Source organism: Mus musculus, chromosome 13 (genome assembly GCF_000001635.26).
Source record: "Mus musculus strain C57BL/6J chromosome 13, GRCm38.p6 C57BL/6J".
In the NCBI taxonomy this organism is placed as follows: Eukaryota; Metazoa; Chordata; class Mammalia; order Rodentia; family Muridae; genus Mus; species Mus musculus.
In genome coordinates, this window is record NC_000079.6 from 14,181,812 (window position 1) to 14,200,028 (window position 18,217).

General features: G+C 38.4%; 1 protein-coding gene across 11 annotated transcripts in view; it reads left to right on the forward strand.

The window, feature by feature from the left end:
- Arid4b (AT rich interactive domain 4B (RBP1-like)) overlaps positions 1–17,792 on the forward strand; it is a 135,995-nt gene extending 118,203 nt beyond the window's left edge. For 6 of the 11 annotated variants that reach the window (XM_017315648.1, XM_006516808.3, XM_006516806.3 and 3 more), the window contains 6 exons: positions 2,496–2,694; positions 5,006–6,220; positions 9,332–9,445; positions 11,555–11,770; positions 13,519–13,665; positions 15,795–17,558. In XM_017315648.1, the coding sequence (XP_017171137.1) occupies positions 2,496–2,694; positions 5,006–6,220; positions 9,332–9,445; positions 11,555–11,770; positions 13,519–13,665; positions 15,795–15,922 (2,019 nt within the window). In that variant the 3' untranslated portion in view covers positions 15,923–17,558. Of the gene's footprint in view, positions 1–2,495; positions 2,695–5,005; positions 6,221–9,331; positions 9,446–10,137; positions 10,291–11,554; positions 11,771–13,518; positions 13,666–15,794 lie in introns of all 11 variants that reach the window. The other 5 variants (XR_003950495.1, XR_003950496.1, XR_003950497.1 and 2 more) reach the window with 2 other exon arrangements.
- The last annotated feature ends 425 nt before the right edge of the window (positions 17,793–18,217 follow it).

Consider the following 18,217-nt stretch of genomic DNA (forward strand, 5'->3'; position numbering starts at 1 on the left):
AGAAAAGTGCCCTTTCAGTCTCAACATTGTATAAAGCCGTGCCACCAAATTGCATTTCTCTAGTTAAGTCTTTTCCTGTCTTTTGTAGTTCCCAACTAGGAGCCATCAAGCATTTTGGGTAGGGGATGTAAGTAGATTTAAGGTGAAAAGATGGTCTGGAGACCGAGGAGAGTATCTCTTCATCTCTGTATGACGGGATACGGCCTCAGAATGTTTTCAGTACGCTCCTTACCACACACTCAATAGCTAATACAGGATTTCAGCTCTCAGTTGCAAAATTGTACCACTCTGCATGATAGAATAAAAAAACCAGATCATTAATATGGTTTTGAAATTTTTAAAAATCATTTTAAATCACTTTTAATTGTGTCTAGTTGACATGCTTATTAATAATTCTGAAACTCAGTCTCCTTATTCCAGGAAAGAACTGTTATGTCCTGTTTAGGGACCCCTTTGTGGTCTTAGATGATGAATGCTTTTATTACTGTATTGAGTCTGTTTTAAGTTTCTAGTACAGTAATCCAATACCTAAATCTCAGGATTTCTTAAACTCTTTACATACTCACTGTTGATCCTATTGGAAAATATGTAAACTGTGCTATACTTAGCATTGTTTTTAGTAATGGAAGAATATTTGTTTAAATATTTGTTAAAAATCCAATGTCTTTGTATAAAGCAAGCTTTAGCATTTCTAAGTAGGAGAAGCAATGTTTGAATTACACATAAGAAATGTTCTCTGAATATCTCTGTTCACATCTTTATACTAACTCAAGCATGTTAAAATTCTTGCTCATAAGAAAAGAGACTTGTGAATTAGAAATTAGCAGATTCTAAAAGGTTTCTTATATATTATCTTTTGGTATAGCACATATCTCCTGCCCTCTCTTAAGTTTTCTCGTGAGAGCTGTTGTTGTAGAGACTTCTTTGACTGCCACTAAAAAGTATTTGACTTGAACTAAAGTAAATTTAAATTGTTTCAGCCTCCAATATGCATGGTAGATTATGATTTCTGAGCTCAAGTCATAACATGCTTTAAAAAAAAATGGGAGTAACAACCATTGGTAACCTGCCTTCTTAGGATAGTCTGAAAGTTAGGCCAGATTACTGGAACTCGCTATTGAATCATGTACCAGAGTCACCTGGAGAACACATTAGAACAGGCTTTCTGGTTCCATCCTCAGCATTTTGATTCTTCTCTCTAGGGAGCTGTTCTCAGAAATTTCAGGGTCAAGGACCCCATTTAAAGGACAGCTACTATCTGAAGTGAACTGTTCCATGTAAGGGAGTATTTCTACCCTCACATATATTATGTGACATTAAGTATACACTGTCCTTTGGAGACAAATAATCACTCATGTTTTCAGTCTGACTGTGTAATAGGACTTCAGAATTGTTGTTGCTAAGTCACACTTTAGAGCACCTGAATTGCAAAACAAAGAAACAAAAAATTGCTGATAGGAAATAACCTTAGCCTTGACTTATTTGTAAATTGAGGTAGGAAGGCTGCCTCTGAGCTCACTTCACAGCAGGTCAAAGAGAGTAACTCTTACTGTACATTTCAAAGTACAGAACAGGGCCAGTCCAGCTTGTTATTTTACAGTGAGGCTATTCATTTTTATATAAAGTTGTTGAAATTGAATTTCTTCCTTTGTCATATTAGATTTGGATTTATGGTTTAATTTTTAATAATTTATAACAGCTGTTAGCAATACTTATTTGCTGGTCTTATTCACTGTCAGATTTCATACCTACTATTAGATTGTAAATACAAAACAGTTTTTCTCAGATTTTTGCTGAAGAGACCCTGTTATAGCTGTCTCGTATGAGGCTATGCCAGTGTCTGGCAAATACAGAAGTGGATGCTCACAGTCATCTATAAGATGGAACACAGGTCCCCCAATGGAGGAGCTAGAGAAAGTACCCAAGGAGCTGAAGGGGTCTGCAACCCTATAGGTGGAACAACAATATGAACTAACCAATACCCCCAGAGCTCATACCTCTATCTGCATATGTAGCAGAAGATGGCCTAGTTGGCCATCACTGGGAAGAGAGGCCCCTTGGTCTTGCAAACTTTATATGTCCCAGTACAGGGGAATGCCAGGGCCAAGAAGAGGGAGTGGGTGGGTAGGGGAGCAGGGTGGAGGGAGGGTACTTTCCGGATAGCATTTGAAATGTATATAAAGAAAATATCTAATAATTAATTAATTAATTAAAAAAAGAAAAAGAACAGTTTTTCTCTCACAGTGTTTTCATGAATAATCTAAAAAGAGTCAAATCTGGTTATTTTGAAGTTCTTTTCTTTTTTTATGATTTTTTTCCTCTGTTAAATATTTAATAACATTCTTTGATGTTGCATTAATAGGATTAATGTTAGTAATAAGTTTATGCTATTTTATATATTATGTATTTTATATACTATAATACATAATTATATAATGCTTCATATGTTATAATAAGATAATAGCTAACATCCAATGCTTTATGTTTTAATCTAGAATAAACTAGACAAAGAAAAAGACAGAGATGAAAAATACTCTCCTAAGAACTGTAAACTTCGACGCTTGTCAAAATCACCGTTTCAGTCAAATCCATCTCCTGAGATGGTTTCCAAACTAGATCTTGCTGATGCCAAAAACTCTGATACAGCTCATATTAAATCTATAGAAATTACTTCCATTCTTAATGGACTACAAGGTAAACATAATTGTTGCATGCAAGTATTTGATTTTAATTTCTACCTTTAAATGAATTTTTGTGTAGTGATACATGGCTGCAATTCCAATACTCGGAAAGCTGAGGCAGGAGGCTTGAGAGTTGAGGCTAACATGAGCAATATATCAATAAATAGTCTTGTCTCAGGGGAAAAAAAACCAGCCTTATGTATTCTTGCTCCTTCCGTCCCCTAAAAAAAAAAAACCCTGAAGTTAAATCCAGGCAGTGGTGGCACACGCCTTTAATCCCAGCACTTGGGAGGCAGAAGCAGGTGGATTTCTGAGTTCGAGGCCAGCCTGGTCTACAGAATGAGTTTCAGGACAGCGACGGCTGCACAGAGAAACCCTGTTTCGAAAAGTGGTTGTGTGGCATCAGGTTATTTTTTGTTTTTTTGTTTTGTTTTACCAGAATTTGCTGTGTTTTTTGCTAGCACCTCACAGTGCTGGGTTTCTTTCATTCTTGCCAAACACTATTCTTCCTGTTGTGGTATAAAGCATAGGTTGTGTTATATGTTAGGATTATAATGCAGTTCTGAAAGTTGTAAAGAACTCATCTGCTTATTTTGATCTAGAGGTTATGGTTAATATCTGTTATTGTTAATAAGAAAGACAGAGAACTGGTCTCGAGAGGTGGTTCTGTGGCTAAGAGCACTTGCTGCTCTTAGGGACCTGAGTTCGATTTTGAACACCCACATGGTGGGTCATAAGCATTTTAATTCAGATTGGCAGGGATCTGACTCCTTCTTCTGAACTCCGTGAGCACCAAGCACACATTTGGTATATACCCATACATTTAAGCTAAAAATTCATTCATACAGAAAAATAAAAATAAATGAATTATATTTTAAAAGTAGTGAGATTATTAAGTCCAGTATGAAAATGGATTGGAATAGGAATCTGATCTATAAAATAAATTAATTCTTTTCCTTAAAATATTTTAAACTGCTCATAACTTGATTTGACTATAATAGAAATTAGATTTTTCCCTTATTTCAGAATATGTATTCATTATATAAGCCTACTGCTATATAATATTCTAAAGTTTGCTTTAAAATTCTGTAGTATATCTAATATGGAGAATACTATATAGAAAGAAATACATAGTTTAAAGAATAAGAATTGGACACTTTAGTCAGAAGGAGGTAGTAGTTAAAATAACTAGATGTGCCTCTTCTCAGGAGTTCTCACCAAACTTTATTAATCATTACTTTTAAAGTAGGATTTAGTTGTTTGTGGATGTACTGTACTCCTAAAGAAGATACAGTTGGGGCTGGAGAGATGGCTCACTGGCTGCTCTTCCAAAGGTCCTGAGTTCAATTCCCAGCAACTACTTAGTGGCTCATAACCATCTATAATGAGATCTGGTAGCAGAATACGGCACACATAGCAAATAAATAAATAAATAAGTAAATAAATAAATAAATCTATCTTTGAAAAGGAAGATATTGTTTAGCTTAAACAATAATGCTAAACATTTAATATAAGCCTCAGTTTGTGACAAAGCATGGGTAGAGGTTGTCTTCAATGTTGTTTGGGCCAAGTGTGGTGCACATCTTTAATTCTAGTATTCAGTAGGCGAGGGCAGGCTGATTTCTCAAGAGTTCAAAGCCAATTTGGTCTATATAATGAGTTTCTAGCCAGCCAGGGTACATAGAGAAACCTGTCTGAGTAGACTCTGTAGATCATCTGATTTCAGAGCCTTCTTCATTAAGAGCTTAATCCATGATTGAGGTCATAAGTGAGTTCTTGGAAACCTTGGTGCTTACCATAGATAGAACACCTGCCATAGACACCTGGATGAACAGGGAGATATATGCCATGGGAGTAGTAGACTACTGTCATTTTAACTCTACATTTAACTCAGCGCTTAAGTTGATCAGGTTGTTTTTGCTGGGTATTGCTAGTTGATCTAGGAAGCAGCAACATAAAAGATATGAAAAGGAGAGCTGCAGTTTCATCTGCACAGTCAAAACAGGACATAAAAAGTATGGAAGACTTCTTTAGGTTAATCTAGGCCTTCAAAGAATGTGCATTTAGTTTAATGATAGTTTAGTAGCAGTTTAGTGATAGCCCTTTGCAAATATCACTACGAATCCCTTTTCTCTACACTTGGTACACTGTGACCTTTCTGGGGGAAAAATAGAGAATAGGTGGGTGAGTGGTTGGGTGATGGTAGGTAGGTCAATGGGTGGAAAGATTCATTGTACTAATATCTTCTTGTGGGAGGTAGGGCATTGTAGAATGCTTATCTGGCTGGATAAGTCATGTTGCCCCCCACCCCTCTTATTTTTTAGCTTCTGAAAGTTCGGCTGAAGACAGTGAGCAGGAAGATGAGAGATGTACTCAGGACGTAGATAACATTGGCAAAGACGAATCAAAGGTGGAACATTCAACCCACAGCAGAAATGAACTGATTTCAAAAGAGGAACAGAGTAGTCCATCTTTGCTAGAAGAAAACAAAGTCCATACAGATTTGGTAATAGCCAAAACAGTGTCAAAATCTCCAGAAAGATTAAGAAAAGATATGGAAGCAATATCGGAAGATACTGATTTTGAAGAGGAAGATGAAATCACAAAGAAGAGAAAGGATGTTAAAAAGGACACAACAGACAAGGCTTTAAAGCCACAAACAAAACGTGGGAAAAGACGGTATTGCAGTGCAGATGAATGTTTGCAGACTGGATCCCCTGGCAAGAAGGAAGACAGAACCAAGAGTAAAGAGCCGCTCTGCACAGAAAACAGTAGTAACAGCTCCTCAGATGAAGATGAAGAAGAAAAGTCCAAAGCAAAGATGACACCAACCAAGAAATATAATGGCTTAGAAGAAAAGAGAAAATCTCTGCGGACAACTAGTTTCTATTCAGGATTTTCAGAAGTAGCAGAAAAAAGGATAAAGCTTTTAAATAACTCTGATGAAAGACTTCAGAACAACAGGGCTAAAGATAGAAAAGATGTCTGGTCAAGTATTCAGGGACAGTGGCCTAAGAAAACGCTAAAGGAGCTTTTCTCTGACTCGGACACTGAGGCTGCAGCTTCTCCACCCCATCCTGCCCCAGATGAGGGGGCAGTAGAGGAGTCACTGCAGACTGTGGCAGAAGAGGAGAGTTGTTCACCCATTATGGAGCTAGAAAAGCCACTACCTGCCAGTGTTGACAATAAGCCCATTGAAGAAAAACCCCTAGAAGTTAGTGATAGGAAAACAGAATTTCCGAGCAGTGGCAGTAATTCAGTGCTCAATACCCCACCTACCACACCAGAGTCGCCTTCTTCAGTCACTATAACAGAAGCTAGTCAGCAGCAGTCTTCTGTCACAGTGTCAGTGCCCCTGCCTCCAAACCAGGAAGAGGTTCGAAGCATTAAGAGTGAAACTGACAGCACAATTGAGGTGGACAGTGTTGTGGGGGAGCTCCAGGACCTCCAGTCGGAGGGGAATAGCTCACCAGCAGGCTTTGATGCGAGCGTGAGTTCCAGCAGTAGCAATCAGCCAGAACCAGATAACCCAGAAAAAGGTGAGGTGGAAAAGAACATGGTGACTATTTGTAGGATTTCCCCTCTCAAGGCCTTGATAGTCTCACTGTATCTCTTAATGTGAGGTGGTTGAGCTGTGTGCTTGTATGGACACAGTGAAAATGGACAGTAGAAAGATAATTGGAATATTGATAGTGGGATGGATTTTGGAAGCCTTTAATGTCTTTTTCTTGAACCATCTATGACCTTTCAAGTGGATTTTAGACCGCATGATATAACTTGCATCTAGGCCCTGAGTTTAAAACTGATGAAATACATTCCATACATTGATTGACTGGATCATATGAGCCACTTAACTGTATTTCTGTAGCACTGTGCTACAGTTCAGTTGAAATGTTCAATCACTCACAAACATTTTGATTTGTTGCGAGACTCCATCCACCCTTAACCAAATACTGTAAATAGGGGTTTGGAGCAACCAACTGTCCAGGCACTGCTTCCTTCAGACAACTGAGTCAAACTTGATTTACAAGCTTGGTTTATTTGTGTGAGTTTGTAAAGGAATTTGATGCTTTATTAGATGTATAACTTCCAAATTGAAGGGCCAGTATGTGTGTTAATAGTACTCTATCGTAATATTCTTGATTTTCCTGTGAAGGTTTTCAAAGTGGAGAATCAAACTAGGACTTTGTGAAAGTAATAGTGTCTTCTAAAGGTATCATAATTGTATTCTGCCATCATTTTTCTTATAAACGACTTTAATTAGGTGTTTCAAATTGGTGCACTCTAAGCTGACATTTGGGTTTGAAACACGCACATCCACTGTAAAGAGCACTGGAGGGTGTGTGTTTTGAGTCTCAGAGGATAGTGCAATAGTGAGAGTCTTAGTTGATGATATAGAGATATGGTAACCTATGCATCCTGTAATCCCAGCACTTGGGAGGTGGAAGGAGGCGGCTCCAGAGTTCAAGGCCAGTCTTGGCTACAAAATGAGTTCCTGCCCAGGGGTGCTGCATAGGGAGACCCTTTTCTTATTTAAAGAAATAAAGGGTACTAACTAAACCTTTAGTGAAAACAGAAGTTGGGGATGTACTGGTGCAGCTGCCATTGGGATTATCTCTATGTATCACACAATATCCTGGGGTTACAATACATAGTTGTGAAAAAGGCAATTTCAAAGGAAAAGAGTATAAGTTGGGCCTTCAGCAGTGTTGTATTAAATTCTCCCTCTTGAGAGATTATATCTTCTTCTTTGTCCTCAACACTAAAGAAAAATTAAAGTTATCCAGAAAGAGTTTGATACCTTTTCTACTGAGGCTCAGTCAGTGTTGCTCTTTTGAATATTAATCTTAATTAAATTAAAACTATGGGATTTGGGCTGAAAAGACGGTTCCTTGGTTAAAAGCACTTGTCACAAAGCCTGATGACTCAGATGTGATACCTAAAACACATTTGGTTGAAAGAATGAACCAAATCACGAACGTTGTCCTCTTACACACACATACAAATATTGAATTTTCTTTCTAAAGTGCTGTGGCTAGAGTGATGGCTTAGGGATTAAGAGTGCACACCACTTTTGCAGAGAACCAGAATTCAGTTCCCAGCACCCACATCAAGTGGTTCACAACATTCTGTAATTCCAATTCCAGGGGATTCAACACCATCTTCCGGCCTTCATGGGCACCTACCCAAGCTCATACCCACATATATAATTAAAAATAAAATAAATACTCTTTTAAGGGTATGGAACTTGAAGCCACCTGCTTTATCAAATCAAAGGACTATTCAATTTTTAAAAATTTATGCCTCAATAAACTCTTAGACATCTACCATATGGGCTCATTTTAATTATTTATTTATTTATTTATTTTTAAGATGTGTTTCAGAAATGTATTTATTCTGACTTTTGACTCACTTTTCTTTTAAGCATTAGTTTATAAAATACATAACAGAAGGAACTTGACGGTAATTAATTTATTTAGTAAAAAAAAATACAGATTTCATACAGTGAACAGCCTATTACATTTTTCAACCAAGAAAGCCATATTTTGTAACTATAGGTTAATTTTACCATTGATAACAGGAGCAGGAAGAAACAGTTTTGGTGCCACACCTGATGTCCTTTGATATGATGTGTTATGGTATTAGAAATTGGAAGCAAGTAGATATATCTGCCTCTTTTTTTAAAAGCTTATTTTTGGTAGTCTAAGATTGTGTATAATTCAAAAGATACAGAAGCATAACAAGGGCTAAAGACAACACTAATAGTATATAGAAATGCTACAGTTTAGAATAGTGATGAATTTGCAGCATCAGGGAATTTCTCATTGAAAATAAACACGAGCTAACACAGTTTAAGAAAGAATGATATGATGTTGGTTTATAATACCCTTTGCATGTCATTTCACACCAAAATGTCTTTTTTAGACCATGTTGCTGAGTTTGTAAGTTGTTTACATGTTAGTTAGCCAGTGCCCTAAAAGTAAATTCACATAAAACAATTAATGAGTTTCTATCAAAAATGTATCCAATTAATATGTTGCAAAGCACCGTGCTTTTAACCTGTAATTGCAGAACTAGGGAGGTGCAAACATAATCAGGAGTTGAAGGTAGTTGTCAGCTCTGTAGAGGTTAGAGGCCAGTCTAAGCTGTATGACATCCTTGCCCCCATATGTATCATTTAAAATTACATTACTCTGTTAACATATTAACTTGTAACAGAACCTTAACACTTAGTTTTATAGGACAGTCCTATGTTTGAGGTACTAGACCCATTAACTGCTGTGCTGACAGCATTTTCAGTCGTGCTTTTCCTGAGAAGAATGTACCTTGTTTTTCTGAAAGAAGCTCTTACATTTTCGGGTTGGCTGTCATTAATGACAGTTAGTTAAAAGTTGAGAAATAACTCATGTGATTATTTATCATAGAAGTGATGTGATCATGTGATTACATCTCATAGAAGTGTATAGTTTGAGAATACTTTCTTCTAAAATACTTAAGTCAACTAGGAAATGTCTGGCTGTGTCTTGTATTGCTGGACTGGATGTGTAGCTCAGTGGCAGAGCATTTGCCAAGCACCTGTGAAGCCCCGGCCTCAACCTCTATCCCTAGCAAAATAAAAGGGAGATTCTATTTTGTGTTTCTCATTACAGCCTGTACAGGTCAGAAAAGAGTGAAAGATACTCAGGGAGTAGGAAGTTCATCAAAAAAGCAGAAGAGAAGCCATAAAGCCACCGTGGTGAACAACAAAAAGAAGGGAAAAGGCAGTAAGTATAAAATTTGCTTTGAAGCTTCAAGATCCAAAAATAATAGTTGTCCTCCCCCACAAAGGTTATTTGATTATAGGATAATTCTACATTTTTTTCCACATAACCTTAAAAGTCACACAGGCTGGACAGTTGGTGCACACCTATAATGACATTGTTTGGGAGGTAGAGGCAGAAGAATCAGGAGTTCACGACCATTCTGGGCTACATAGCCAGTTCAAAGTCAGCCTGGATTAGATGTGACTGTCACAAACAATAAGCAGCCAAAAGTTACACAGGAGTTTTCTGATCATGGCTACAGCCTAGGATTGAGCAAATCGGTACTATAGGTATTGGTTGCTGGTGAGTGATCGTGTAGATATTATGACCCAGTTACCTTCATGTTCACAGTGTCTACATCTATGATTTGTGTTTTTGTTATAATGAAGTGGATTGCTTCATAATTTTTCAGAACAGCAGGCAAAGATAGTGTCATAGGCACAGTTCCAGTCTGTGACATTACATCTGCCTCCAAACCATACTACTTGACAGCAATCACCTATCTATCTCAGACTGGCAGGGACTATTCATTGGCCTGCAGAGACTATAATGCTTTGCTGCTTCTGAGGGCTGTGCATTTGATTATTTATTTATTTGTTTATTTTTTGTAGACAAAATAAGAAGTGGAAAATATGTAAAGAATTTTTTTTCAGGTGCCCCACACTGACCCCTGCTGCTCTTCCGAGACTCCTGCCACCTCCACTGCCTGACCTTTGCTAGCAGCGGCCTTGGCTGCACTGCAGTGCAGAAAAGGGTTACGCGGTCAGCTCCCCGAGCTTCTGCCGAGCCCATATGACTTCCAGGCGGTGAATATGGCATCCTTCGGGGCCCCGGGTGGCTGTGCTCAGCAAGGCCGTGTCAGGCAGGCTGAGGCAGGCCACAGCACATAAAGGGGCCAAGCCTTGGGTGGCTTAGTTAGGAGTTGCTATGGTTTCAGAGCGGCAGTGAGGACTGGAGAATTCAGTAAGACGTGTGTTTAGGACGCAGACGTTATTTACTTCAGGGGAGGAGGTGCACCTTTACAGTTTTGATCACTTTTGATACTTTCAGAGCCCCTACTTGGGCACTACTAAAGAATAATTCATCAATGTATGCCAAATTGGTTCTAGATTACTTGGTATAAGTAATAGAAGAGCTCAAATAGGTTTTTCTTACACTGTAATGCTTTTGTCTTTGTTACCATTTTAATGTCATTTCCAGAAAGGCTCATCTTCAAAGAGTCAATAAATAAGTTTGTCTAGTGGAGTTCATGGTAGTGTCCCACTTTGATTATCTGGCTTCCATCCTGGCAAATCAGGTCATTGACTATTCTCTGACCATTCTTAGTGTAATCTCTGCAACAGAATCTATCATGGTACTTTGTATCCAGAAAGAGGACATGTACAACTAAACAAGCCCTATTCCTGTCACAAGGCAAGTGGCCAGGGATAAGTTCATCCATTCTAGGACTGAAGCTTAATTAGTGATGGTGATGACTTATAGGAAACAAGCTATTGAGTGTAAAGAGGTTAAGGAATCTATTAGTGATGGTGATATGTACTACTGTGGCAGTGGAATTGCTACATGTTGCTGTGTACTAGAGTTGTGTAGATAATGAAGACGTTCCTACAAGGAATCCTTTATTCCAACAGAGTAAAAAGCTCTTTAGCTAGGTAAGAGCCTGTGACTGAGTGAAGCATCTGTGATATAGGTATGTGGGTGCATCAGCTACTGGCTCACTGTGTTTCATAGTAAAGCTAGCAGAATGGAAGGTCAGTGCAACGAGTTCATACCTATTGGCAATATAGGTGGGAAGACTTTGGCATTTGTTTCCCTTGGATGAGCTATGTCTGCATACGCATGTGCTTTTTCTAGGTTTTATTTTTCCAGTGCTGGGGGCTGAACCCAGGGACTTGGGCTTGCTAGGCAAGCATTACACAACTGAGCTAAATCTTCAACACCGATTTTCTAGGATTTCTAGGTAGATTGTTTACTGTAGTAGAAAAATCAAGTGGTATATTTAGAGTTATCCTCGTAAGTTGATGATAGTTTGACCAACTTTTGTTTACTGATGGTTTCTTTCTCTTTCAGCAAACAGTAGTGACAGTGAAGAACTCTCAGCTGGTGAAAGTGTGACTAAGACTCAGACAATCAAGTCAGTCCCCACCGGAATGAAGACCCACAACAGCAAGTCTCCAGCAAGGGTACAGTCTCCAGGAAAAGGTGGCAGGAATGGGGATAAAGACCCTGATCTCAAGGAGCCTAGTAACCGGCTTCCCAAGGTTTACAAGTGGAGTTTTCAGACGTGTAAGTGACATATGTAGTTTAGATGTAGGAGTTTTGTCTTAGTTACTCCTGATGCCGGGGCTTTAAAAAAGAAACTACACTGAGCCTGAGAGACATGGCATAGTATAGACCTTACTAAGATCCTGATTAGAATGAACAAATTGCTAAAAGAAAATATTAAGACAGGTGCTAGCCAGCACTGAGTACATGTAAGGCTGAGAATCTGCCTGGAGACAGTGTAGGGTGCCGGAGGAATGGCTTACTAGTTAAGAGTATGTTCTTCCAGAGGAGGGCAGTTCAATTTCCTGCACCCATGTCAGGCATCTCACAACTGTAACTCAGGGGCTCTGATACCTTGGTCCTCTTTGGGCACCTGAACTCAGGAACATAGACCACACATACCCAATTAAAAATAGTAAAAATAGGAGTGGGTGAGATGGCTCAGTGGGTAAGAGCACTGACTACTCTTCCAAAGGTCCTGAGTTCAAATCCCAGCAACCACATGGTGGCTCACAATCATCTGTAATGAGATCTGACTCCCTCTTCTGGTGTGTCTGAAGTCAGCTACAGTGTACTTGTGTATAATAATAAGTAAATCTTTTGGCTGGAGTGAGCGGGGCCGGCCAGAGCAAGCAGAGGTCCTAAATTTAATTCCTAACAGCCACATGAAGGCTCACAACCGTCTGTACAGCTACAGTGTACTCACATACATAAAATAAATAAATCTTTAAAAATAATAATAATAAAAATAAATCTTTTTCTTACTTTGTCTTTTAAAGAAAAACATCGTATGGTAGCTAGGTATGGGTCCACCCACCTGTACTCTCAGAGCTCAGGAGTCTGAGACTGGAGGATTGAGAGTTTGAGACTAACATGGATTACAAAATAAGACCCCCGTCTCCTTTCTCTTCCAAAATACAATTTTAACCTTTTGGTGTCTTTGCACCATATTTGTAAATATACTTTTCCTTTTTGAAACAAGATCTTGCTATATAGCCTGTCTGGCTGGGTACTCAGTGTATAGATAAGGTTGCCTTCAAACTCAAGGCAATCCCTGCCTTAGTTACCTGGGGGCTAGAATCTCAAGCCTGCCATCATAACTGGGTTGGTGGGTTGTTTTGTTTTGTTTTGTTTTGTTTTTGAGACACAGTCTGGTTATGTAGCCTTGTCTGGTCTGGAACTGACTGTATAGGCCAGGCTGACCTGGGACTCAGAGGCAGCCTCCTTCATTTGCCCCCAAGTGTTGGGATTAAAGGTGTATTTCACCATAGCCTATACCAGGTATAGCCAGGCTCCATTGGCTATTTTAACTCATACACTGTGGCAGTGTTGTGTATAACTAGAAAACTTAGTAGAGCTGGGGACAGCTCTATAATCCTAGCATTCAGAAAACAGAGACAGCAAGAATGGAAGGCCGGGTCAGTTTGGGCTGCATAACAAGACCCTGTTTGCTCAAAAGAAGAGTTTTAGCATAATGCATAGATTATAAAGTCTTTGGTTTGTATGTGTTCATTCAACAAACCCTGTACTGTACATTTCATTGTGTCTGGTTATTGTAGTCAAAGGGCAGGGAGTAGAGCTATATTTTGATGTCTTTGTTTTGTGTGTGTGTGCTTTAGCTGGTATAACAGGTGTGCACCAACACACATGGAAAGTTGTTTCTTGTAGTTACCTGTCTTAGACCTTACTCTAAGACTACATTGGCTTTTTTTCATTTTTATTAACTTTTATTCCCAAAATACTTATTAATGAGGCTTTTAAATTAACAGCGGACCTGGAAAATATGACAAGTGCTGAACGTATCTCAATTCTTCAAGAAAAATTGCAAGAAATCAGAAAGCATTATCTGTCTTTAAAATCTGAAGTAGCTTCCATTGATAGGAGGAGAAAACGTTTAAAGAAGAAAGAGAGAGAAAGTAAGTACTTTTTCCTTAAACATAATTTCCGTTTATTACATTGCTTTTGAGGAAGGACTATGTCTGTTGTTTCTGTAGCCAAATTCTTTACGCTGTCAGCTTCATCTGTTAATGACATCACAGTGCCTACTCACAAGGCGTATACCCTCAGTATAAAGATAAATAGGGATGTTAGGCCTTCACTGGGTGGCAAATGGCTGTAGACTTAGCATTAAGAAGGCAGGGATATAGCAAGAGTGGGAGGCTCCAGGTCAGCTTGGGCTACGTAGTAAAATTGTTTGTCAAAAAAGAAGTTTAGCATAATGCACAGATCATAAGATCTGATTTGTGCATACTCATTCAACAAATCCTGTATTTTGCATTTCCTTTGTGCCTGGTATTATTGTAATGACTTTGTTTTAAAGAATTCTTTGACAGATAATCACACATCTAATGGGCACAGTATGGTATTTCTGTACATCCATACTTGTGGAGTGATTACTTCAGGATTTTTAGGTTGTCCATCTTCTCTTTGTTATAACAACATTCAAGCTGAGTCAGGACTATATAGTGAGACCCTGTCTCATAGTCTAAACCAAAGTAAAAGCAAGAGAGTGTAGACTCCATGCACTGTAGTTACTCTCTCCTTCCACCTGTGTTTATGTGTTTGCATGTGTGTGGACAACCTCAGATACCTTATTTTTTAAGACAGCGTATTTCATATGCCTGAGCCTTGCTCATAGGCTAAGCTGCCTGGCCACCAGGCTCTGCTTTTTTACATAGGTTCTAGAGATGGAACTGGGTCTCTGTAGTCATTTCAGTGACTGGGCTACCTCCCTAGCTCCTACCTATGTTTTAATAAGTGTTGTTAAATCTAGGGAATATAGATTCCCACTTTGAGATTCTAGAGATGAAATTCTTTTAGAATATGATTTGCAGATGTTGTCTCTACAGAGATAGTGGCTGTTTGAGGACCACTATAGTCTCTGTAGAAACTGTTTGACTCTGGTGATCCAGAGACTCTGAAATGCAGAAGTGTGTATAGTTATGTTCCATTGCAATTGTCTTTATAAAAGATTAGGTCTTGCAGCAATGCTTTCATCTAAAGTTTTAAACAATATCAACAACTAGGGACAGTAGAGGGAGCATTTGGGCAAATAGAGTTCTAAGTAACAAATTTGCTTTTCCAACTTACTCCCATGTATGGAACAAACTTGCTTTTACATTGTGTGTGTGTGTGTGTGTGTGTGTGTGTGTGTGTGTGTGTGTGTACACATGCACACATACATATGTGCAAGTGTACCACAAAGAGGTCAGAGGACAACTTTTAGAAGTCAGTTCTTTCCTTCCACCTTGTGGGTCCCAGAGATGAATTCAGACTGGCCAGTCTTGGTGGCAGGTGCCTTTATCCGTAGAGTTGTCTCACTGGATGTTTATTCCTTCTTATTTGTGTGTAGAGATAATCTTTTAAAACATTCCATTTCATGTACTGATAATAATGAAAGACTTCCCTTGAGGAAAACAGTCCTCAGCCACCCATTCTTTTTACACTTGAAAACAAAGTCATTTATTTTCTGAGTGCAATGTGCACAAGAAGAAACATCATTGAGTCATTTCTTCCCTTCTACCTGGTAGTGTCTGGGCGTTCAGCTCAGGTTGTTAGGCTATATCTGCCAAGCTACCTCTGTGGTCTCAGAGTTTAGTGGAAAAGTGGTGCAGAATGAGGTATTAGAAAAGTAGCAGACAGACAATTTTCCTGTTTTCATTCAAAACTGTGTGGGTAGTTAGTGAACAAAGTTACTCTTTAATTATGTGTTCTGCAGTATGTATACACAAATCCTTTCCTCCCCTCCCTCTTCCCTCTCCACCTTGCTTTCTTTTTCCTTTGACAGGGCTAGGAATAGAACCAATGTCCTTGTAATCCCATCAAGTCCGTTGCCACTGAGCTCTGCCGTCTGTGGTTTGCAGATGGGCAACAGTCTGCTGCTGGCTTTCCCTTTCTTTATACTGTGGTACTTTGTGCAGGGATGGCTCCTATACACTGACTTTGGAGAACACAAGAGAAGTTTAGGCTGAAGCTGAGTGAGCTTTTTGCATCTTCCCAGTGCAGCCTGCTTTGTAGCCTCACGTGTGCTCTTCCTTCTTCTCAGGTGCTGCTACATCTTCTTCCTCCTCTTCTCCCTCGTCCAGCTCCATCACAGCTGCTGTTATGTTGACACTAGCTGAACCATCAATGTCCAGTGCATCACAGAATGGAATGTCAGTTGAGTGCAGGTGACAGCAGGACTTGCTAGAGCACTTTGCACTTAATGGCTGTTGAGGGCCACATCTTTTTTTATACTGCACAGTGGCACACAAACACACAAAATCAGACAAGCACTATTTTATATTTAAAAATTATTTCTTGACAAGCTGACTTGGCACTTAAGTGCACTTTTTTTATGAAGAAAAAGTACAACGAACTGCTTTTCCTCAAGCAATAATTGTTTCCAACTTGTCTGGGAATTGCGTGTGTCTGGTAACTTGAAGGCCTTCCACTGTGGCAGAGGAGGCTTTTCACTGCCTGTAGAGACGACACAGTAGGCAGAGAAAAGGTGGGCCAGAACATGTGAGAAGACTTACTGTATATGTATTCCCTTGTATTTTGTTAAAGCTGGAACATTTGATATTTTTCCATTCATTTATTAAAAATATGAACCTATTTTCATTTGTACAAGCTAATTGTTTTTTAAAGCAAGTCACTTTAGGGTGACTTTAATTGTATAAGTCAAGCACATGTAACAAATTCAAGACTTGCAGTTAGTTAACAGGATATTATTAGACATCATCCTGGTAACCAAATATTAAAGATTCTCTTTAAAAATGACTGAACATGTTTACAGGTTTGAATTAGGCTAAAAGGTCTGTGGTGGCTTTTCACACCCCTTCAAATTGAAATGGGACTACTGTACTTTGCCATTTTTCTATAAATCAGTATTTTTTTTTAATTTTGATATAATACATTGTGTGAAAAAAGAAAATGGCTAATAAACTGTATTAAATCTTAAACAATGTATAAAGATTGTACTTAGCCAGTTCAAAGTGTATATTTATTCATAATGAATTATAACAGTTATATTTTTGTGTTTTCTTGTAAATGTTTCTTTTCCCTTAAATACAGATAATTCATTTGTATTGCTTATTTTATTATGAGCTTACAACAAAAAGACTTCAGGAACAAACTGTTAGAATGGTTCAAGGTTGTTTATATGACCTGCCTCACAAAGATGGTTATTATTTTAAGTATAAGTAGCTAGTTGGGTAGTAGGCCTATACAATTCAATGCCTTGTATAAACTGCAGAATGAACGCCAAGCTGTTTTCACTTGTATTGACTTTATGTTGTATGATTCCAATCTCTGTTTGGCACTTGTATTTAATTCCCCACCTTTGTAATACATTTGTATATTGCGGATGTGTTCATTGAGGCTATTTAAAACCTGGCGCTGTTAATACACAGTACTTCACTGTACAGACCGTTTTACTGTTTTAATTGTGATTCTGTGTGCTTTTTTTGAATGAGGCTGGCATGTTTTATTTGTTTTCTGGCAATACATGTGAGAATCTCGAAGCGTTTTGTTGTAGATGCTAACGTGTCAGAATCCTTAATCCTTTACATTGAACCTTTCTAAGAAAAGCATTTTCAGTCTTGTAATGTGTGCTTACAGTAACTAATTTTGTTGAAAAATGATTTCAAATTACTCAAATTTGTACAGACTGTAAAGATTTGTTGACAGCAAAATGTTGAAGAAAAAACTTATAGAATAAAACTATAAAGTATATATTAGGATCTGCAAACATGATGAATTATGTAATATATTGTACAAATGTAAGCAAAAGCTCTGAAATAAAATGCCATAGTTTGTGAATCCTTGATTTTGTTTGTAGAAGGTAAAGTAATTTGAGTTCACTTTGTATGTGATGAGTGCTGAGAGTCCATGCAGCCTGTATTACCTATCACAAGGGCTCACATCCGTATCCCAAAGGGAGTGTTCCGCTGTTCAAAATTAAAAGTCCCTTTATACAGTGCTGGGTTGTATAGCATGTACTTAGTGTGCTCCAGTCCTTGGCTTCAGTTCGCAGCACTGCACCAAATCAAACCGTAAATTCAAAAAAAAGAAAAAAAAAAAAAGTAAGTAAAGTGATGTTTTTAGGCTGTTATTATATAACTTTGCTAGAGTCTGAATACAGATTTTTTTGTTACAGTTGGGGGGAGGGGGGCATTGTCCAAAGAAGGAAAAAGGTAAGTACAATTTTAAAACTATATTTTGGGGCTAGCAGAGGTAAGCACTGATGACCAATCTTGATTTATCAATCCCTAGAACCCACATAGTAGAAGGAAAGACTGTCTCCTGCAGTTATCCTCTGCATTCACATACACAAAATACACAATAGAAAAGGATGTTTCTGCAGTGTATAATGGCCCATACCTGTAATCCCCAGCCTCAAGAGGTTGAGGCAGTTAGATCTTGAGCTACAGACGGAGTCTGTCTCAGTAAACAAACCTTGTTTTTCCTTTTTCTTGAGAATAAAAT